This window comes from Hyaena hyaena, unplaced genomic scaffold (genome assembly GCF_003009895.1).
Source record: "Hyaena hyaena isolate Hyena2069 unplaced genomic scaffold, ASM300989v1 scaffold_637, whole genome shotgun sequence".
Lineage (NCBI taxonomy): Eukaryota > Metazoa > Chordata > Mammalia > Carnivora > Hyaenidae > Hyaena > Hyaena hyaena.
Window position 1 is genome coordinate 2,268 of NW_024081260.1, and position 24,094 is coordinate 26,361.

General features: G+C 40.1%; 2 protein-coding genes across 2 annotated transcripts in view; both read right to left on the reverse strand.

Moving 5' to 3' along the window:
• Nucleotides 1–4,173: 4,173 nt before the first annotated feature.
• On the reverse strand, nucleotides 4,174–5,112 carry LOC120249088 (putative olfactory receptor 2B8). Its single transcript, XM_039257589.1, has one exon. The coding sequence runs from the start codon at nucleotides 5,110–5,112 to the stop codon at nucleotides 4,174–4,176; it is 939 nt and encodes a 312-aa protein (XP_039113520.1).
• A 13,985-nt stretch (nucleotides 5,113–19,097) lies between these two features.
• The window catches only part of LOC120249054 (putative olfactory receptor 2B8), a 44,745-nt gene continuing 39,748 nt past the window's right edge, over nucleotides 19,098–24,094 (reverse strand). Inside the window, exon 2 of the mRNA XM_039257539.1 lies at nucleotides 19,098–20,163. Within this exon, the coding sequence (XP_039113470.1) occupies nucleotides 19,205–20,143 (939 nt within the window). The 5' untranslated portion in view covers nucleotides 20,144–20,163 and the 3' untranslated portion in view covers nucleotides 19,098–19,204. The remainder of the gene's footprint in view (nucleotides 20,164–24,094) is intronic.

Consider the following 24,094-nt stretch of genomic DNA (forward strand, 5'->3'; position numbering starts at 1 on the left):
TGGCATACATATCTCAGGGAATGTTATTCATCCAGGAGAAGGAATGATGGAATATTACTCAGCCATAAGAACAACATCTTCCATTTCTTTTTTTTTTTTTTTTTTGCCAATTTATTTATTTATTTATTATTTTTTTTTTTTGAGGTAGCTGAAGACTGGATTTTATTTTATTTTTTTTTTCAAATAGTTTATTGTCAAATTAGTTTCTACATAACACTCAGTGCTCATCCCCAAAGTGCCCTCCTTCATGCCCATCCCCCCCTTCCCCCCACATCCATCAGTCCTCAGTTTTTGTCAGCATTCAAGAGTCTCTCATGGTTTGCCTCTCTCCCTTTCCCCCACCATTTCCGCCCTTCTTCTCCCCCTTGGTCCTCCGTCAAGTTCCTCCTAATCCTCCTATACGTGCAAACATATGGTATTTGTCCTTCTCTGCCTGACTTATTTCGCTCAGCATAACACCCTCAAGGTCCATCCATGTTGCTACACATGGCCAGATTTCATTGTTTCTCATTGCCATGTAGTATTCCATGGTATAGATAAACCACATCTTCTTGATCCATTCATCTGTTGATGGACACTTAGGCTCTTTCCATGTTTTAGCTATTGTGGAGAGTGCTGCTATGAACATTGGGGTACATGTGCTCCTATGCCTCAGCATTTCTGTATCCCTTGGGTAAATTCCTAGCAGTGCTATTGCTGGGTCATAAGGGAGTTCTATTGTTAGTTTCCTGAGGAACCTCCACACTGTTTTCCAGAGGGGCTGTACCAGTTTACATTCCCACCAACAGTGCAGGAGGGTGCCCGTTTCTCCACATCCTCGCCAGCATCTAGAGTTCTCTGATTTGCTCATTTTAGCCACTCTGACTGGCGTGAGGTGGTATCTCAGTGTGGTTTTGATTTGTATTTCCCTGCAACATCTTCCATTTCAATGACATGGGTGGAGCTAGAGTGTATTATGCAAAGCAAATATAAGTCAGTCAGAGAAAGACCAATTTCACTCATATGTGGAATTTAAGAAACAAAACAAACTAGCGAAGTAAAACAGAGAGAGACAAACCAAGAAACAGACTCTTAACAATAGACAACACACTGATGGTCACCAGAGGGGCGGTGGCGGGGTGGTGAACTAGGTGATGGGCATTAAGGAAGGCACTGAGGTCATGAGCACTGGCTGATGTATGAAAGTGTTGAATCCCTAAATGGTACACTTGAAACCAACATTACCCTGTATGTTAACTATAATGAAAATAAACACTTAATTGTAAAAGCTAAAATAAGATACATAAAACAATTTCAAACAACAAAAAAAAATTAAAACGAGAAATTGTGTTTCATGTGAGTCTGACTGACATTTTGGTCTCTGCAATCACTCATTACCTGAGCTACGGTGCGCACCCTGTGTCCCTCAGAAGGCGTAAGTCCTGGAAGAATCCAGGAATCGCTCCTGAGCATAATGACAGCTCCGAGATCCAGATATAAAGACAGATGGAACAAAATAATTTAGCCAAGCCTTGGGCATAATCCCTACAACCATGCCACAGTAGTTGGTGAAAATTTAGTAGGAAACAGTCCAAATACTACTGGTGGCAATTCACACGACCCTATAGTCTGTTACAGACAAGCATGGAGAGCTTGGGGAGGCAGGTGCCAAACATTAGAAAAGTGTTACTAACAATTGTGAACTTGTGTTTGATCTCTTAAGTGATTTCTTTTTTATTTAGCAAGAATCTGAGAGATTTTTGTTACCTGTAATTTATTCCCATGTAATATAAACATCCAAATGCCATCCCAATATTCACTTAAAGGAAATAAATCTGCTCTGCTCCAGGGGTCTGTGTGTCCTTAAGAGCAGACAAGGAGCTGCTCAGCCAGAACAATAGGTCGTGTGGCTTTATAAGAACTTGAAGGATTCTGGACCAGAGAAATTTCACTTGAGGAATTTTTAATAAGACTTTCTCTTGAGAGAGGGGGGAGAGAATGAGAGTGTGTCAACAGGGGAAAGGGACAGAGCGGGGAGAGAGACAGAGTCCCAAGCACGCTCCATGCTAGGCACAGAGTCTGACACGGGGCTGTCCCACACCTGGGATCATTACCTGAGCTGAAATCAAGGTAAAAGCTCAACTGACTGAGCCACCCAAGTGCCCCTCAGGTGAGGAGTTACAAAGTGACTGTCTGGGTATAACTGTCAGGATATGGTTGAAAACTAATGGAGAGTGGGAAATTTGCCACCATTGAAGATAAAACGCATTATGAAACTGTTTTGGTACTCATATACATTCAGCATTATAAAGGTGTCAAAATATATCTCAAGTGTTGATTTCACTGTGGATACTCTTACACTGTTAGGGATGCAGACAGAACCCTGACCATGTGAGAATCTCCCCGAGCTGTCATTTCCAGCCTGCCTAATGCCGTCTCGGCTCTAAGATCACTTGTCACGGGCATGGGCAGCTCAGGGGGTTCAAGACCCAAGAGGATGCCCGTTAGCTGTCAGGAGAGAGAACAGTGTGATTGCTATGGATGTGTGTCCAGTCAAAGACACAAATACATTTACTTGCACTGAGCTACACATTGGGAAAACCTACCAAAAATCATAATCATTTCTACAGTGACGGCATTATCAAAGCTCCAAGCTCCGTAGGAAAACACAATATTCATGACAATAATTTTATAGAAAAATCTGGATCCAGACCCCAAAATACATTTATATGCAAACTGAGCTAGAGTGAAGATTTAAGGGCTAGAATGTCAGATTCAGTTGTTCTGGGATATATACAGAACTCATTCAGAATTGTATGACAGCTATTTCATAGTGAGATGGCTACATGTAAAGATAAGGCATATAGAAATTTCTAATAATCATACCAACTTTATTTTTTGTTTAAGTTTCCTCCTGACAGATCTGAGCAATGTGCTCAGAACATGGGAATCCTGGGAAACAGTGTAATAAGTCACTGCATTCCAAAATATGAGGCCCTCGGAGGATGTGAGATAATCAAGTCTTGATCAGTTGAAGCCTGAATAAAAGAATTTGTAAAATGGTATGAAGAGAGGATCCAAATACGTTTTACCCATTGGAAGTTTTGTTGCATTACTGTAGGTTAAGTAGGTAAAGTATAAAATAGTACTTGGGTCATGTACTGTTCCTATATGATAATGTCCCTAAAAGTCATTTTAATGAACAGCCTGGCTCACAAACTGTAACTCAGAACGTGCATACGTCACATTGGTGTTTCTCTGGCTTCACACAAAACTACACATAAGCACAGCCTGGCATGTTACCAGCTCATGTTCCCAATGTCACTGGCAGATATGCATCAGGCCCTCCCCCTCTGTGACGTGAAGGCTACATAAAAGCACTGTCACACCTGTGAGGTCACGCTAGGGCCTGATATCTGAATGGCTTTATCAGCACTGACATTGGTAGGGGTTTTATCTATAAAATTTGTTTTTCACAATGTTGCCCAACATGCTTCTGTGAAAAACCTTTGATATAGTCAACATATGGACCATGTAATAGAGCCATGATCAAAATATAAGAAAAATTGATATGCCTCCAGCAATTTCTAGAAAATACTGAAATAATAATATTTCTGCAGTGTCTGAGTGGCTCAGTCAGTTAGGCATCCAACTCTTGATTTCGGCACAAGTCATGTTCTTACAGTTTGGGAGTTTGAGATCCATGTCAGGCTCTCTGCTGGCAGCTCAGAGCTTGCTTGGCATTCTTTCTCTCTCTCCCTCTCTCTCTGCCCATTGCTCACTCATTCCTCTCTGAAAATAAGTAAGTAAACATTAAAGCAAATTTAATATACTAATATTTCTGACACTCTCAGTGGTTCATATTCTTATTTTACTGTGCTTTCATCCTATATACATAAATGTCTTTTTGCAATTAGAAATGGAATAGTGTTCTCCAAAGGGAGTGAAATAAGAAAATCCTCTGAGATTGTAGAAATAGTGATATGACTCAGATGCTCTAGAAGCATAAACTCAGCATCTCTAGAGGTTGTAATGAACCCATAAACCCAGAGCTTGAAACTCACTTGCATAAAAGAATGAATTAAAGAAATTCCCTTGAGAGCTGTCAGGGGAAATGTTGGATGACATGTGCAGGATACTAAATCTTGAAGGCTCTGACATTCAAAGGCTTTCATTAAATGGTCTTGACCCCAGTCATCTGGAGTCGTAGCCCCAACAGAACACCTTCTTCATTGCACCCATCACATCCTTGTTTCGCAGGGTATAGATGACGGGGTTAGACATGGGGATGATGATGGGATAGACGAGAGCAATGAACTTGTTCTGATCCCGGGAGTAATTGCTGCTGGGCTGCAGGTAAGTGTAGATGGCTGTGCCATAGAAAAGAGAGACCACCGTGAGGTGGGACCCACATGTCCCAAATGCTTTCTTCTGCCCTGTAGCTGACTTTATTCTTAACACTGCCCTGATAATCTGACCATAGGAGAATGTGATTAATGCCACAGGAATGAAGAGAATAATGACACCGACAAAGAAGATCTCAGACTCATACACAGTGGTGTCAACACAGGCAAGCTTGAGCAGTGGGGGGACATCACAAAAAAAGTGATCTATTTTATTTCTCCCACAAAGTGGTACAAGGAAAATGAGCACCGTCTGCAATGAGGAGTTGGCAAAACCAATGAACCACGATGCAGAAGCCATCAGGGCACAGAGACGAGGGTACATGATCACCGTGTAGTGCAGGGGCCTGCAGACGGCTGCGTAGCGGTCAAATGCCATCACCCCTAAGAGGATGCATTCTGTGCCTCCCAAACTTAGAACAAGGAACAGCTGAGCTACACAGCCAAAAAAGGTGATAGACTTGTCTGCTCTCCTGAGATGAACCAGGAGCTGAGGAACAGTGCTGGTCGTGTAACACAGGTCCAGAAAGCTTAGGTTGGAGAGGAAAAAGTACATGGGAGTGTGAAGGTGTGGGTCCAGGCGGGACAGTGCAATGATGGTCGTGTTTCCCAGCAGGGTGAGCAGATAGAAGATCAGAAGAACCACAAAGAGGACTCGCTCGAGTTGAGGCCAGTCAGAGAAGCCCAGCAGGATAAACCCAGTGAAGGAACTTCCATTTTTCGGTTCCATCCTTTCTTACCACATGTTTCCTGTCAAGACCAAGTATTTAGGAATTCTTTTTAAAAATATTCAAAACACAGAAGTTGGAAGCCTGTGGATATATCATGTTAAAGACAGGGAATTAGGATTTTATTACTAAGTATTTGAATAAATGATGTACTCACTGAAATTGTCATAGTTTATACCAATTTAGTTCCACATTTACACAAAAAGTCAATCACTGATATTTAATATAAGGAAAATCACATAATGGACATGTGTCTGCCTTGGTCATAGGTACAAAAGGCCTTTCTTTCTCAGCTCATTAGGCTTCAAAGACTGTAAAATGTGTGTACACTTCAGAGAAAATGGGAATGAGGGAAAAGAAGGAGAGGAACCAGAAAGAATCAGAGATTTAGAGAGAGGGAGACACATTATAAATGTGTATGTCAGGATTCTACACATCTGGATTTGTACACACCTCAGAAGCAATAGAATATAATACAACATTAACTTGAAAATGCATTCAGATATAGGAATAGGACCTAAAATGTACCTAGAGAAAAATTTCAATTACATTCTAAATACAGGTTCTGTGTATATACACTTTGGAAGAACTGCCTCTCTAAATAATTGTTATATTTGTGAAAGCTTCACCAGCTGCTTCTGTGTATGGCCAAACAATTAAATACTCAATCCGGGGGGAGTCCGGGTGGCTCAGTTGCTTACGTGTCTGACTTCGGCTCAGGTCATGATCTCGCAGTTCGTGAGTTCAGGCCCCACATCAGGCTGTGTGCTGACAGCTCAGAGCCTGGAGCTGCTTCAGATGCAGTGTCTCTCTCTCTCCCACTCTCTCTATCCCCGCCTCGCTCACGTTCTGTCTCTCTTTCTCTCAAAAATAAACATTGGAGGAGGAGAGGTGTGATGGGCATGGAGGAAGGCACTTGTGAGGATGAGCACTGGGTGTTATATGGAAACCAACTTGACAATAAACTATTAAAAAAATAAGCATTAATTTTTTAAAAAATTTAAATACTCAATTAGAACATGTGAATACTGCCATTCAGTTACAATGCTTAACTTTTCCCAAGTAGATGCTGAAAACCACCTTATCAATTCAACAGGAACTCTGAAAATTCCTTGGCTGTGCAGAGTCAGTTGGAATAAGAACTCTAAAATCCAGTGGCCAACAAGTTCCTCTTCCTTCTACAGATCTTGGATCCACACATTACACCCACTAGAGTTCATTAAATTCCTAAAAGAGGTAGGGCTACTCACTATCACCATTCTAATCAGAATAAATATTTAATGTTATCCAACTGTGTAATCTATGTACAGACTGCAAGGCTTTACACCACTCCCTATGATAAAATCAGTAAATAGATAAATACATAAAGACAGATTCTCAAAGGCAATGGCAGGTCAAAGTGCTATAATAGAAACCTTAAAGTAGTACAAGGAGGGGCAAAAAGAAAAGGATATTTTGATATTATACAAAATATCAGACAGCCATCTACATTAGGGGAAGCTACCTTTCTGGAAGCTACCCTGCAGAGTTAGTGACACTGGGTCAAACACACTGCCAGGTAAAAGGCAAGCCTGACGACTGTTTCCATCCAGCCACTTAGGACAGAGCACGCACAGTCATACACCGGCATGTATGAAACAAAACTAAACGATCATCCCACATCTCTCACGTTCAAACGGTTAGCCTATGGTACATTTCTTATTGTCCTAAGACGTTAGAAATCTAGCATCCAAAAATTCACAACAGGGGCACCTGGGTGGCTCAGTAATCGGTTGAGTGCCCGCCTTCGGCTCAGGTCATGATCTCCCTCATGGGTTCGAGCCCCGCGTTGGGCTCTGTGCTGACAGCTCAGAGCCTGAAGCCTGCTTCGGATTCTGTGTTCCCTCTCTCTCTGACCCTTCCCTGTTCTCTCTCTCTCCCTCACAGAAATAAATAAAACATTAAAAAATTAATTAATAATTAATTAATAACAGAGTTAATTAAAAAGATATTTGAGACAGTCCAATGTACAACAACAGGGAAGATCCTCTGACTCACACCTGCTCAGAAGAGCAAATAGAAACAAACCAGGCTTCGGGTGTCTGGGTGGCTCAGTTGGCTATACGGCCGACTCCTGCTCAGGGCTTGATCTCGCAGTTTGTTCCTTTGAGCCCATCTGAGGTCTGTGCTAGCAGCACAGAGACTACCTGGGATCCTCATTCTCCCCCTCTCTCTGCCCCTCCCCCACTTGTTCTCTCTTGCTGTCACAAATAAACAAGAAAAAAAGAGACCATGCTTCAGTCTCATGCACATATGCGCAAATATAGATACACATATGAAAGAAATTGCCGGCAAATTTTTAAATGTGCCTGATAAAGGAACCACTCACCAAAGTGAAGGAGGGCAAAATTAAAATGCTAAATCATTCCAAAAAAAAAAAAAAAACAAGAAACAACCCAGTATACTAATGCACCATTAGAATAAAATAAAGATATGTTTTCATATTATCACATCAATAAGGACTAAGACAGTGAGAAAAGGTAAAATCATCGTGAGATATATTTATACAAATGATTTGCTAGCTTACAAGGTTATACGTGTGTGTGTGTGTGTGTGTGTGTGTGTGTGTGTGTGTGTAAAAGAATACATACTGGTTATGTACCTGACAGGTATAAAAAAGATTATGATTTTCAGTTGAAAAATAGAATATCAGACAAAGAAGATGCACAGTAAAGCAGACACAAGACTGTCGTCCCTGTATGTTACTGTTGAGTCCAGGGTCTCATGGGAGAGCACAGGGGGAGGGAACTATGGTACTCATGTCATAGTCCATCATCTTACTGCTATTGTTTTTCTCATTACAATTCAGGAATATTATTATCCTTAGTAACACTGGGTAAGGGAGGGATCGGGCTGCGAAATGTATTCTCCCTTCGACTCTCAAGAGTATGATCTGCTGATCTGGGTCACTCTGTTCCTTCCTCCTGCCTTTCTCCGGATCCACCCCCCTTAAAGCTTGTGCACCACACAGAGCAATCTTCCAAGAGAAAGGATATCTTTCAACTGAGGTTAATTGGAAATTCCATTTCATTTCCTTCCCACCACATTTAAACACTGGTAAAATTAGACAAAGAACCATTATCTATGTTTGGTAAGCATCAAATGACTGAATGCAATAAGAGAGATGGATTCCGCTGAGACCAATTATGTAAATAATACTGGCTGGAAATATTGAACACATCCATTAGGTAAGGGAGCAAAGAATGGTGTGCCTGCAACTATAAGTCCAGTTATTAACTACACATAAATTATTATATTGCATGCAAAAAAATAAATACTGGAATAATCACATATATATAATTAGAGAGAGAAAAGGGAGAGGGAAACAGACAGAAATTTTATTAGGTAAAATAAAAATCACATATATATATTAGCTGTGATTACATATATATATGAGAGACAGACAGAGGGAGAGGGAAAGAGAGAGAAATCTTATTAGGTAAAATAAAAATAAATAGATTGTACAAAAAATGGTATTCAGTGTAATGATTACCATTAAAAAAAGGATATAATGAGAAATGAGAGCTCACAAGAACACAATTTTACAATAAGTAAGAGAACAGGCATCAAATGAAAGAGGTGAAATGCTTACTACTGACACATATAAAGTGATAGAGCAATTACCGTGTTCAATGCGACATATAACTAAAAATTTTAGAGCAAGAATCCATATTTCCACACAATTAGATGCTCAGTATGCACACTACACATTTTAAAGACAAAAGATCTCAAGATAATGACTCTATTTAAGATATTTCAAATATTTGACATTCACTGATACACTGACACACACACGCTGCCCTGTCCAGTTCCTGAATGAATCCTGAGAAAGTGCGGGCAAGATTTCCACAGCCTCAGTGCTAGGACAGAACCGCTACTGCTTTCATGATGCTTCCGTCTCATAGGTCTGAGCTGACCTCACATACAGGAGAACAGACCCCCGGTGACAATGGAGAACGAGCAAATGAGGGGTGCAGCCATCAGTAGACAGGAAATGAGAGCTGATGGACACTGACACTGCAGGTTCTAAGGACGAAGAGGGTGAAGTAGGAATTCCACTGCGTGTTGTTTATTCGGGGAATGCTCTCGGGATAAACAGGGCCAGGGAAGGAAAACAGAGAAGAGAATGTTGCTAAACAAGTATGTGGTCTCGAGTGGAACAGAGCATGAGCCTGATCCCATGAGAAGCTGGACAGAACTCTCCAGTAGAACCATCCAAGTGGGATGGTAGAAATACTGTGTCCTCACTACCAATACTGTACCCACTCTCCACCTGTCATCTCTGAGCAATTAAATGTCCTAGCTAAGAAACTGAATTTTGCCTTTTTTAAAATTTTAATGAATTTAAATGTAAATAGCTTCCTATGACTACTTACTAAAGCACTAGACAGCCCGGCTCTGGAGCATGAATTGCATCAGGTTCTGTCCTGCCTTGGCAGTGACAGCCTTTTGTGCATCCCATCAGTCTGTCACTGGCTGTGAGCTGCCCCCACCATGATCCCAGACCAACTGGCAACGTGGCTCCTTTCAGCTGAGGGCAATTCTCTCAAGAAGGGAATGGCTGTGAAGCTCAGAGCCCAACTCTTAACAAATCGTGTTTGCATTGGAGCACCAGCAGGTAAAGAGCGTCTGAGCAGGTCACCAGCAGCGTTCAGACAAGGGTCCATTCATGATCGTGTGCAAGGATGGAAGGACGGGACCTAGTGTACTTTATACATCACCTCAGTGCAGTCACACACACACACACACACAAACACACACAACTTGCCATTTGCTTAATTCATCAATTAAATAAACATTCAGGTTTCTTATTACTTTTCTCTTCATCATATTGCTATTTGTACTCACTTGAAGGATCTGTTTTTCTTATTAACCATAAAGTCAAAATGTAGATGAACTGACACAGTATTCTAAAAATGGAACTTCCCTGATGTAATTTTCAACATAGTATTTTTAGAACTCCATGCATATTTTAGACACGTTGGTAATTGGTAAGGAGAAAGTAAATATTCAAAATGAGAAATACTGACATAATTTTAGGAAAGAGAGGAAATATTCTCTAATTTCAGAGACATTATAGAACAAAGGAAATACAGGAGCATGTAGGCTGATAGTTTTATACATGTTCATACTCTCTTATTCTATTACTAAAGGCATAAGTTATTCCCACTAAACATGCTTATTTAATTATTTCCACATGTGTATACAGAGGTGTGATGCATGTACTACATAGAATCAAATGTCAAGGAATGACTTGGTGGCAGCCAGAATGAACAGTTACATTTAGTTCTTATATTTGGTGAACATCCACACTCTCTTATTTCAGATAATTGATCATACATGCAATCCATTTAGCTTTTTTTGTTGTTGTTTTAAGAGCAATTGCAACTGGAAATAAACTAACTTGCCAATTCCTAGAGCAACATGAGACCAAGTTATATTTCACTCACCTTTATTCACCTTCTCTGTGGATTCAAAGCTACTACCCTACTTCGTTCCAAGTTACTGCCTAAATACAGGTCTGGGGAAAGGACGAGGACACTTAGAATCAGTGTTAGCAGTAAACGCAAAGGTTGACTATACCAGCACTGACCCATCCGTACATTTTTCTTAAGCAAAAAGATACTTTCTCAGGATGACTTTGCAGGTCTTCACGTAGCACCAGAGATCTGCACTTTGCCTCTAGGAGGTGGAAGGTGAAGGCAGTCACAAACTCTCAGTACGGTTTCCTGAGTACTTGACCTGCCTGTGTGACAGTGAGACCCTAATGACCAGGCAAGAGGGTGTTGTGACTCTCAGCTGTGGCTGAGCTGGCACAGAGAAGAACCAAGTCCCTTCCCCTGCTGACGTCTCTGGGGAACAGATGTCCCACACTCTTAACAAGCCATGTCACTGAGCTGCCCGCACATGGCAGTCCTCAGGGACAATGACTATGGAGGACAATGCCAGAGGAGACCTAATCTGTCTCTTCTATTGGTTCACATATCGGAGAGATGACAAATAAGTCCAGAGACCTCCCCAGCTACACTAGTTCCCATCGGTGAACGACCTAAATGTTTTACAAAACACTTAAGATTTTTCTCTCACAATTGCCCAATACATTCATATATAAATATGTAAGGAAGAATCCATTCACTTACTTAAATTTAAATGTAAATATGTAAATACAGTCTTTATTTAATTTCATTCATAACCAATTATATAGAATCACAGAGCTAGTAACTAGGCACATTCTAATCTTTAGGTGTATATGTAAGAGGGCCACCAAGCTCTACCAATCTTCTAATGTGTCTAAGGAGGAAATTCTCAAATCCTCTAAAACACTGCAGAGTTTATAGCCTTTGGTTTTAATGGTGTACTCAAATAATTTCAAAAATCACCTGTGTTTTTAACAAAATGTACATGGCTTATTTGAAATCAGCTAGTCTTTTCATTTAAGTTCAAATTGATTTTATCAGGAGACTTATAACTTAATCAATTTAAAAAAGGAAGAAAATTGATGGGTGCTTTGTGGCTCTTTCTTGAAGATCTTTAACTTCCAGTTTCATTTATCATGTTTTGCCCAAGGAGATAAACTACCTCTTGCTAAAAATTTTCTTAGACTGGAATTTTATTCCCATACCAGGTAGATCCCATCCTGATAGTTATGTGGAGAACTGACAAAGACGCTACACTCTGGGTGTCCTGGAGAAGGAGGGAATTACAGACCTGTTACTATGATTTTCTTCCTGGGCCTCACTCAAGAGGCAAGAAAAGTCCCACATCCACAATCTAACCTTACACCTAAAGAAGGTAGAAAAGGAACAGCATAAAGCCTAAGGCCAGTACAAGAAGGAAAATAATAAAGATTAGAGCAGAAATAAATGATATAGAAACAAACAAACAAAAAACAGCCAAACAGTTCATTGAAACTAAGAGCTCCTTCTTTGGAAGAATAAACAAAGTTGATAAACCTCTAGCCAGGCTTATCAAAAAGAAGAGAGGGGAATCAAATAAAGAAATCATGAATCAAAGAGAAATCACAGCCAGCTTTGTAGAAATACAAACAATTATAACAGAATACTATGAAAAATTATATGCCAACAAACTGGCCATCTGAGATCTACTGACAAATTCCTAGAAATTCACAAACTACCAAAACAGAAACAGGAAGACATAGAAAATTTGACAGACCCATAACCAGTAAGAAATAGAATTTGTAATCACAACTCTCCCAACAAACAAGAGTCCTGGCTCAGATGGCTTCCCAGGGGAATTCTACCAGACATTTAAAGAGTTAATACCTATTCTCAAACTGTTGCGAGAAATAGAAATGGAAGGAGGGCTTCCAGTCTCATCCTATGAAGCCAGCATTACTTTGATTCCAAAAGTAAAGACCCCACTAAAAAGGAGAATTACAGGCCAGTATCTTGATGTACCTGGATGCAAAAAATCTCAACCAGATATAGCATATCGAATCCAACAGTACATTAAAGGAATTATTCACCAAGATTAAATGTGATTTACTTCTGGGCTGCAGGGCTGATTCACTATTTGCATATCAATCCACTATTCACATATCAGACAACGTGATATACTACATTAATTGAAGAAAGGATAAGAACCATATGATCCCGTCAATAGACGCAGAAAACTCATTAGACAAAATACAGCATCCATTCTTTTTTGGACATGGAGGAGGAAAACTATATTTTATTTATTTTTAGTTCTAAATTTTAATTGTAGCATGACTAACATACAGTGCTATAATACTTTAACGTATACAATATTACTGATTCAACAATTCTGTACTTTACTCAGAGTTCATCATGATAAATGTAATCTGAATCCCCTTCACCTATGTCACCCTCCCCCCACCCACCTTCCCTCTGATAGCCATCAGTTTGTTCTTTATATTTAAGTCTGGGGGGTTTGTCTCTTTTTATTTTGTTCTTTTGTTTATTAAATTCCACATATGAATGAAATCATATGACTTATGTCTTTCTCAGATGTATTTATTTCACTTAGCATTATACATTCTAGATCCATCCACGTTGTTTTCTTTAAATTTTAGTTAGTTAACATGCAGTGCAATACTGGTTTCAGGAATAGAATTCAGTGATTCATCACTCTCATATAACACCCACTGCTCATCACAACAAGTACCCTCCTTAGTACCCATCTCCATCTAGCCCGTCTCCCATCCATCTCCCTCCATCAACCCTCAATTTGATCTCTATCACTAAGGGTCTCTTGTGGTTTGCCTCCCTCCCTCTCTGTTTGTAGCTACTTTTCCCCTTCCTCTCTCCCATGGTCTTCTGTTAATTTCTCAACTTCCTCATATGAGTAAAAACATGATATCTGTCTTTGTCTGACTGACTTATTTCACTTAGCATAATACCTTCTAGTTCCATCCACGTTGCTGCAAATGGCAGGATTTCATTCTTTCTCATTGCCAAGTACTATTCCATTGTATATATAAACCACATCCTCTTTATCCATTCATCAGTTGATGGACATTAGGCTCTTTCCATATTTTGGCTATTGTTGAAAGCACCAGCATCCATTCTCAATAAAAACCACCAACCACATAGGAATAGATGGGGCACACCTCAACATTATGAAGGCCGTATATGAAAGACCCATAGCTAATGTCACCCTCAATGCGGTAAAACTGAGAGCCCTTCCCCTATGGTCAGGAATAAGACAAGGATGCCCAGTCTCACCATTCCTAAGACAGGACAGGAAGTTTTAGCCTCAACGACATACATCAAAAAGGGATAAAGGAATACACATGGGCTAGGGAGGAGTCAAACGTTCCCTGTCTGCAGATGACATGATACTCTATGTAGAAACCCAAAAGATTCCACCAAGAACTTGCTGGAACTAATACATGAATTCAGCGAAGTCGCAGGTTGCGAAATCAACATACAAAACTCTGTTGCATTTTTATACACCAACAAGAAAGCAGCTGAAAAAGAAGTCAAGGAATGGATCCCATTTACAATTGCACCAAAAACCATAAGATAACCTAGGAATAAAACTAACTAAAGAGGTAAAAGATCTGTACCCTGAAAACTGTAGAACACATATGAAGGAAACTAAAGAGGACACAAAGAAAGAGAACAATGTTCCATGCTCATGGATTGGAAGAACAAATATTGTTAAATATCTATAACACCAAAAGCAACTGACACATTTAATGCAAGCCTGATCAAAATAGCACCAACGTTTTTCACAGAGCTAGAACAAACAATCGTAAAATTTCTACGGAACCATAAAGACCCAGAAGTGCCAAAGCAACCCTGAGAAAGAAAAGCAAGGCCGGAGGTATCATGATTCTGGACTCAAGCTATTTTACAAAGTTGTAGTCATCAAGACAGTATGGTACTGCCATAATAAACAGACATGTAGATCATTGGAACAGAATAGAAAACCCAGAAATGGACCCACAAGAGTATGGCCAACTAATCTTTGACACAGCAGGAAAGAATATCCAATGGGAAAAGACATTCTCTTCAACGAATGGTGATGGGAAAACTGACAGCGATATGCGGAAGAATGAACCTGGACCACTTTCTTACACCAGACACAACAATAAATTTGAAATGGAGGAAACACCAAAATGTAAGGCAGAAAACCATCAAAATCCTAGAGGAGAACACAGACAACAACTTCTTTGACCCCGGCAGGAGCAACTTCTTACTAGACACGTCTCTGGCGTCAGGGGAAACAAAAGCGAAAATGAGAGGCTCCTGGGTGGCTCCGTCAGTTAAGTGTCTGACTCCTGATTTCAGCTCAGGTCATGATCTCATGGTTTGTGAGGTCCAGCCCCACATCAGGCTCTGCTCTGGAAGCATGGGGCCTGCTTGGGATTCTCTCTCTCCCTCTCTCTCTTTCTCTGACACTATTCTGCTCACACTGTGGCTGTCTCTCTCAAAATAAATGAGTAAACTTAAAAAAATAAAAAATGAGCTATTCAGGCTTCACCAAGATAAAAGTCTTCTGCACAGCAAAGGAAATAATCAAGAAAACTACAAGGCTTCTGACAAACAGAAGAGATACTTGAAAATGACATATTAGACAAAGGAATCGTATCCAAAATTTTTCAAGAACTTAACAAACTCAAATAATAATAATAAAAAAAAAAAAACACAAAAACAAAAACAAAAAAACCCCAAATAATCCAGGGGAAAAGTTGGCAGAAGACATGAATAGACATTTTTCCAAAGAAGACATCCAGATGAGTAAGAGACACATGAAAAGATGCTCAACATCACATCAAGGAAATACAAATCCAAGCCACAATGAGATACCACCTCACACTTGTCAGACTGGCTAAAATGAACAACTCTGGGGCTGCCAGGGAACTGTGACCACTTCCTGCCTCCTCAGTGAGCCTGGTCAGAGCAGGACTCTGGCAAACATTAGGGGCAAAATGTGCAGACTTGGAGACACAGGAGTTTCTTACAGGGGTGACTGCACTCTGATGACAGATCCAGTAGTGAGTGAGCAAGAGGTATAGGGTTTACTCACAGTGCAGTAACCCACACTATACACACTGTCGTTATGCAAACACACAACAGCCCTCAGACCAGAACAAGGTAGAGACACATAAAGTGAGGAACCCCATAACTTCTCTGTGCTGACATGGACCACACAGAAGACCCCACATTGGAGAAACAAAATGCTGTCCATTGTGGTGAGGGGGACCCCGGAGTTTGTCTGGCAGGTCTAGGGCTTCCAGGATACAGCATGTGCCTTCAGTATTTTGAAAAATCTTCTAGTTAGTAATAAATTTTCTGCTTGTTAAGAATTATGTTTCAGGGTAAGTCAGGCAGAGGACAAATATCATATGTTTGCACGTATAGGAGGATTAGGAGGAACTTAACGGAGGACCATGGAGGAGAAGGGTGGAAATGGTGGGGGAGAGGAGAGATGCAAACCATGAGAGACTTTTGAATGCTGAGAAACAAACTGAGGACTGATGGGGTGGAGGGAGGAGAGAGATGGGAATGGAGGGCAGCACTTATGGGGATGAGCACTGGGTGTTATATGGAAACCAACCTGACAATAAACTATTTGTAAAAATAAATAAATAAATAAATAGATAAATAAATAGATAAGTAAATAAATAAAATTAATTAAGCTCATCAAAAAAAAAGAAGAATTATGTTTCAGGGGCACCTGGGTGGCTCAGTCCCTTAAGTGTCTGATCTGATCACGATTTCAGCTCAGGTCATGATCTCACATCATAAGATGAGTCCCATTTGGGCTCTAGGCTGACAGCACGTAGCCTGCTTGCATTTCTCTTTCTTTGTCTCTCTGTCTCTGTCTCTCTGTCTCTGTCTCTCTTTCTAAAAAATAAATACATAAACTTAAAAAAAAAAGAATTGTGTTTCATGTGAGTTGGACTGACACTTCGTGTCTCTCCAATGTTTCATTACCTGAGCTATGGTGTATACCATGCCCCTCAGAAGGTAAGACCTAGAAGAATCCATGACCTGCTCTAGAGCAAAATGATAATCTGAAACTCCAAGTGCTAGAGACAGAAGGAATAAAATAATTTAGCCAAGACTTGGGCACAGTCCCTCTAGTCATGCCAGAGTTATTGGTGAAACTTCAAAGGAAACGTTTCAAATAATACTGGTGGTAATTTACACAACCCAGTAGCCTGTTATACACAAAGGACAGAGACCATCGGGAGGCACGTTCCCAATATTAGAAAAATGTTACAGGACAATACGGTTTGGTCTTAAGCGATTTCTTTTTTATTTAGCATGGACCTACAGATCTTTACTATCTGCAATTTATTTGCATGTAACATAAATATACAAATGCCATCAAACATTCACTTAGAGGAAATAAATCTGTTTCCAGAGGGTTCCCTGTGTCCTTAATCACAGAGAAGCAGTTGCTTAGCTAGAACATAAGGTTGTGTGGTTTCAAGAGATTTTGAGGGTTTTTACATCATGGAAAGTTCATTTGAGGGATTTTGAAGTGACCATTTGGTATAACTGTCAAGATGTGGTTGAAACATAATGGAGAGTGGGAAATTTATCAGCATCAGGAATAAACAGTATGACAAAAGTGTTTCTGTACTGGTGTTCATTCAGGATTACCATTACCATGGTGTCAAAATATACCCAAGTGTGGATACTCTTACCCTGTTAGGGATGAAGACAGACCCATGACTATGTGAGAATCTCCCCGAGCTGTCATTTCCAGCCTGCCTAATGCCGTCTCTGCTCCAAGATCACTTGTCACAAGCATGGGCAGCTCAGGGGGTTCAAGACCCAGGAGGATGCCCGTTAGCTGTCAGGAGAGGGAACAGTGTGATTAATATGGGTATGTGTCCAGTCAAAGACCAAATACATTTACCTGAGCTACACGTTGGGAAAATCTACCAAAAAAAAACAAAAAAAAAACACATTTCTTTGATGGTGGCATTGTCAAAACATCAAGCTCCACGAGAAAATGTACTGTTCATAACGATAAATATATACAAAAACCCAGATCCATACCCCCAAACATATTTATATGCAAACTGAGCTTGAGTTAAGATCTAAGGGCTACAATGTCACATTCACTTGTTATGGGATGTTTACATTTATAGCTCATAATTCAGAATTTATGACAGTTATTTCATAATGAGATGGCTATATGTAAAGCTTAGACATATTGAGATTTTTAATAATTAATATATGTTTTATTTCTTCCTTAAATTTTCTCCTGGTGAACCTAAATGAGCTCTATAGAACATGGAATTTTCTGGAAAATGGAAGTCGTTTTTCATATTTTTATAATATATCCCTGCTTTCAAATTGTATGGACTCCTTGGCAGATGTAATATACAAAAGCCTTGATCACTTCATGCCTGGATCAAAGAATTTATAAATTGGTATGAAGAAAGGATCAAAATATATTTTATCCTTGAAACATTTTCTGCTTACTGTATGTAAAAAAAAAAAACACGTTAAATATAAAATAGGACTTGTGTCATTCAAGGTACTCAAAAGTCATTTTTTAAAAATGTTTATTCATTTCACAAGTCATTTTTAATGAATGGGGTGGCTCATAAATTTAAGCGAGTGTCACACCTCACATGTGCAAGATACATATAAGCATCAGCTGCTTCACTGCTACCTGATGCTCCCACTGTTCCTGGGATGAGTGATCATGCCACCTCCCTCTGTGACATGAAGGCTACATAGAATTACTGTCACCCTGGGATGGTCACCTGGGGCCTAACATCTAAAAGCCTTTGTCAGGATTGTTCTTCCCAGAATTTTCTCTGAGCTAAATTTTGTCTTTCCCACAGTTACCAACTAATTCTGTGAAGAAGCTGTGATACAGTCAACTTACGGACCTTCTAACACAGCCATGATCAAAATGCAAGAATAAGTGATACGCTTCCAGAAGTCACTAGAAAGACTAAAATGTTAAACATTTCTTACACTGTTTTAGTGGTTCCTATTCTTATTTTGACTGTGCCTTTTTCGTATGTACATAAATGTCTTTTTGCAATTAGAACAGTATTCCCAAAGGGGGATGAAATAAGAAAAACCTGTGAAGATTTTTAAAATATTGATATGATACAGATACACTAGGACACTAAACCAGCCTCTCTGGAGGTTGCAATGAATCCATGAACTTAGATTTTGAATACTCATTGTATAAAAGAATGAGGTATGGGGGCACCTGGGTAGCTAAATCAGTTAAGCATCCAACACTTGATTTTGGCTCTGATCATGGTCTCACAGTTCGTGAGATTGAGCCCTGCATCAGGTTTCCTGGTAACAGTGCAGAGCCTTCTTAGAATTCTGTCTCTTTCCCTCTGTGATGATTCTTTCTCTCTCTCCCTATCTCTCTGTCCCTCCCCTATTCACTCTTGTTCTCTCTCTCTCAATAAATAAATAAACTTTTTTAAAGTTTAAAAAAAATGCTACTTGAAAAAAATGAACGAGGTAAGGAAATTCCCTTGAGAGTCGTCAGGGAAAATGTTGGAAGACACATGCAGGACACAAAATCTTAAAGGCTCTCACATTCAAAGTCTTCCGTCATCTGACACCCTAGTCATCTGGAGTCATAGCCCCGACAGAACACATTCTTCATTGCGCCCATCACATCCTTGTTCCGCAGGGTATAGATGAAGGGGTTGGCCATAGGGGTGACAATGGTATAGAAGAGAGAAATGAACTTGCCCTGATCCTGAGAATAGTTGTTGCTGGGTTGGAGGTAAGCACAGATGGCCGTGCCATAGAACAGGGAGACCACCGTGAAGTGGGACCCACATGTCCCAAACACTTTCCTCTGCCCTGCAGTTGACTTTATTCTTAACACTGCCCTGACAATCTGACCATACGAGAATGTGATCAATGCCACAGGTATGAAAAGAAAGATAATGCTGAAAAATAAGATCTCTGACTCAATCACAGTGGTGTCAACACAGGCAAGCTTGAGCAGTGGGGGAACCTCACAAAAGAAGTGATCTATTTTATTTCTCCCACAAAGTGGTACAAGGAAAATGAGCACCGTCTCCATTGAGGAGTTGGCAAAACCAGTGAACCATGACACAGATGCCATCAGGGCACAGAGACGAGGGTGCATGATCACCGTGTAGTGCAGGGGCCTGCAGACGGCTGCGTAGCGGTCAAATGCCATCACCCCTAAAAGGAAGCATTCTGTGCATCCCAACCCTAAAGAGAAGAACAGCTGAGCTACACAGCCGCCATAGGAGATAGACTTGTCTGCTCCCCTGAGATGAACCAGGAGCTGAGGAACAGTGCTGGTCGTGTAACACAGGTCCAGAAAGCTTAGGTTGGAGAGGAAAAAGTACATGGGAGTGTGAAGGTGTGGGTCCAGGCGGGACAGTGCAATGATGGTCGTGTTTCCCAGCAGGGTGAGCAGATAGAAGATCAGAAGAACCACAAAGAGGACTCGCTCGAGTTGAGGCCGGTCAGAGAAGCCCAGCAGGATAAACCCAGTGAAGGAACTTCCATTTTTCTGCTCCATCCTTTCTTACCACATGTTTCCTGTCAAGACCAAGTATTTAGCAATTTTTTAAAGAAATGTTAAAGAAACAAATGGCACAGGGTGGATATATCATGTTAAAAGACATGGCCATGGAATTTTGTCAGTAACTATTTGATAAATGGTGTACTTGTTGAAATTGACATAGCTTATGCCAATTTACTTCCACATTTTCAAAAAAGTAAATCATTAATATTTAATATAAGAAAAAGCAAATAATGGACCTTGTATTTGCATGAGTCATAGGTACAAAAGTTCTTTCAGTCTGATGGTAAAAGGACTGAAACTACTATGAAAATGTAGAGAAAATAGAGATGAATGACAAAGAGGGAGAACAATCAGAAAGAATCGGAATGAGATGCAGACAGAGGGAGATTCATTATTTTAAATATGTATCTCATAATTCCAGACAACTAGATTTGCAAACACCTCAGAGGCAGCACTTTATAATACAACATGATCTCATCAAACTGCATCCAGATATAGGAATTTATGACCTAAGTATACTTACACAAAAAAATTCAATTACATTCAAAATATCACTACTAGATCTGTATATAAACACACATTTGGGGGCTTCTTCCCCATGATAATAAAACAATTAAAGAACCAGAGAAGACCAGAAAATACCACCATTCAATTACAGTGCTTAACTTTTGTCCTAATGGTACTTAAAATTAGCATACCAATTTAACGAAACTCCAAAAATTCATTGGTGAAGAGAGTTTGTTGGTATCAGAACTCTAAAATCCAGTGCCCAACACTTTCCTCTTCCTTCTGCAGATTTGTTTCACACATTATACCAATTAGACTCTGTAAAATTCCTCAAAGATGTAGGATTATTCAGTATCAACATTCTAATCAGAATAAATATGTAAAAGTTATCCAACCATGTAATTATGTACAGACTGTAATGCTTTAAATCACTCCCTATAATTAAGTAAGTAAATAGATAAATACGTGGATACAAGGACAGAAACATTCTCAAAGCAATGACAGGTCAAGCACTATAATGTAAAACTTAATGTATATAAGGAAAGGCATAAACAAAATGTTATTTTGGTATTATACAAAATCCCAGACATCCATCCATATTAGGTTAATTATCACCTTTCTGGAAGTACCTTGCAGAGTTAGTGATACTGGACCAAATACATTGCCAAATATAAGGCTAGGTGATGACCATTTTCACCCAATGCTTACTACTGAAGAAGATGAACAGTTATACACTGACCAAAGAGGCATCGGAAAATGAATATTTCAGTTCTATCATATTCAAATTGTTGGGCATATAGTACATTTTTGTATTCTTCTAAGACTTTTAAAATCCAAATCGTGATTTGGGGTAGATCCACTGAGGGGTGAAAGAAATTGGTACAAAACTGGCATAAAATAAATGTCCATAAATTTTGAAAAAAGGATGTGGCATTTCACACTCTTTTATACCTCCTTTTCCTATAAGGATGTGATCAGTGATATCAGTGTTGTTTGTTTATCAGTGATAACAAAATCTATCCACATGGACCTTGAGGGTGTTATGCTGAGCGAAATAAGTCAGGCAGAGAAAGACAAATACCATATGATTGCACGTATAGGAGGAACTTAACGGAGGACCATGGGGGAGAAGAAGGGGGGAAATAGTGGGGGAGAGGGAGAGAGGCAAACCATGAGAGACTCTTGAATACTGAGAACAAACAGAGGACTGATGGGTGTGGGGGGGGAGAGATGGGCATGGATGAGGGCACTTGTGGGGATGAGCACTGGGTGTTTTATGGAAACCAACGTGACAATAAACTATTTGTAAAAAAAACAAAAACAAAAACAAAAAATTAAAAAATTAAAAGAAAATCTATCCACAAAAAATGTCTTAATAGAATTAATTACACAGGTGTTTGTGACAGCCTAAATGTGTGACACAAGACAATCACCTGACGCACACCTGCTCAGGAGACCAACAAAACCAAAAATGGTTGAGGGGCACCTGGGTGGCTCAGTCGGTTAAGCCTCCAACTCAGCTCAGGTCATGATCTTACGGTTCGTGGGTTCAAGCCCCGGGTCCGGCTCTGTGCTTACAGCTAGCTCAGAGCCTGGAACCTGTTTCAGGTTCTGTATCTCCCTCCCTCTCTGACACTTCCCTGCTCATGCTGTCTCTCTCAGAAATATAAAAAAAAACATTAAAAATTTTTTAATTAAAAAACTAAAGAATGTGGATGAACCTATCATGATATGATACAAGAAAGTCCATTTATAAAAATCATACCTAAATTTTTACTTCACATAAAAATAAATACTTGAAAAAAGCATGTGTGTGTGTGTGTGTGTGTATTAGGTAAAATAAAATAAAAATAACTAGATTTTACAAAACAAAAACAATGCCTTTATATATAATAATTTCCATCAAAACAGGATATAATGGGAAATGATATCTTGCAAGAACACAATTTTACAATAAAAATTAAGAAATAGGCATATGTAATGAAAGAGATTAAATGCTTACTACTGACACAAATAAGGAGATAGAGCAATTATCATAAGTGTTCAAAGCTGACACAAAACTCTTAAAATTGTAGTGGATGAATATATATTTCCAAAATCTAGACGCTCAGTATGAACACTACACATTCTAAAGATAAAATACAAGATAATGTCTCTATCTAAGAGGTTTCAAATAAACAACTTTCACTGATATACTGACACACACACGCTGTCCTGTCCAGTTCCAGAATGAATCCTGAGAAAGTGCGGGCAAGATTTCCACAGCCACAGTGCTACAACTGAACCGCTACTGCTCTCATGATGCTTCCGTCTCACAGGTCTGAGCTGACCTCACATATAGGAGAACAGACCCCCGGTGACAATGGAGGACGAGCAAGTGAGGGGCTGCAGCCATCACTAGACAGGAAATGAGAGCTGATGGACACTGACGCTGCCGTAGGGCAGGTTCTATGGACGATGAGGGTGAAGTAGGAATTCCACTGCGTGTTGTTTATTCAGGATATGCTCTCAGGATAAACGGGGTGAGGGAAGGAAAACAGAGCAGAGAATGCCGCTAAGCGAGGATGTGGTCTCGCGTGGAACAGAGCATGAGCCTGATCCCATGAGAAGCTGGACAGAATTCTCCAGTAGAACCATCCGTGATGATAGAAATACTGTGTCGTCACTCCCAATACTAGACCCACTCTCCACCTGTCATCCCTGAGCAAGTAAAATGTCCTAGCTAAGAAACTGAATTTTGCCTTTTATTTAATTTTAATGAATTTAAATTTAAATAGCTTCCTGTGACTACTTACTAAAGCACTAGACAGCCCGGCTCTGGAGCATGAATTGCATCAGATTCTGTCCTGCCTTGGCAGTGGCAGCCTTTTGTACACCCCTGAGTCTGTCACTGGCTGTGAGCTGCCCCCACCATGATCCGCAGACTTCCTGACAACGTGGCTCCTTTCAGCTGAGGGCAATTCTCTCAAGAAGGGAATGGCTGGGAAGCTCAGAGCCCATACTCGTAACAAATCGTGTTTGCATTGGAGCACCAGCAGGTAAAGAGCGTCTGAGCAGGTCACCAGCAGCGTTCAGACAAGAGTCCATTCATGATAGTGTGCAAGGATGGAAGGACGGGACCTAGTGTACTTTATACATCACCTCAGCGCGCGCACGCACACACACAGATACACACACACGCACTAGTCATTTGCCTAATCCACCAATTAAGTAAGTATTCAGGGGTACCTGGTGGCTTAGTCAGTTAAGCGTTCAACTTCAGCTCAGGTCATGATCTCACGTTCTGTGAGCTCAAGCCTGGCACAGGGCTCTCTGACAGCTCAGAGACCGGTGACTACTTCACATTCTGTGTGTGTCTCTCTCTCTGCCCCTCCCCTGCTCACACTCTGCCTCTCTCTCTCTAAAATAAGTAAACATTAAAAATGTAAATTTTTAAAA

Excerpts from the sequence above, each read along its gene's own strand:
- LOC120249088 (XM_039257589.1), bottom strand. The coding sequence starts at position 5,112 with ATGGAACCGAAAAATGGAAGTTCCTTCACTGGGTTTATCCTGCTGGGC.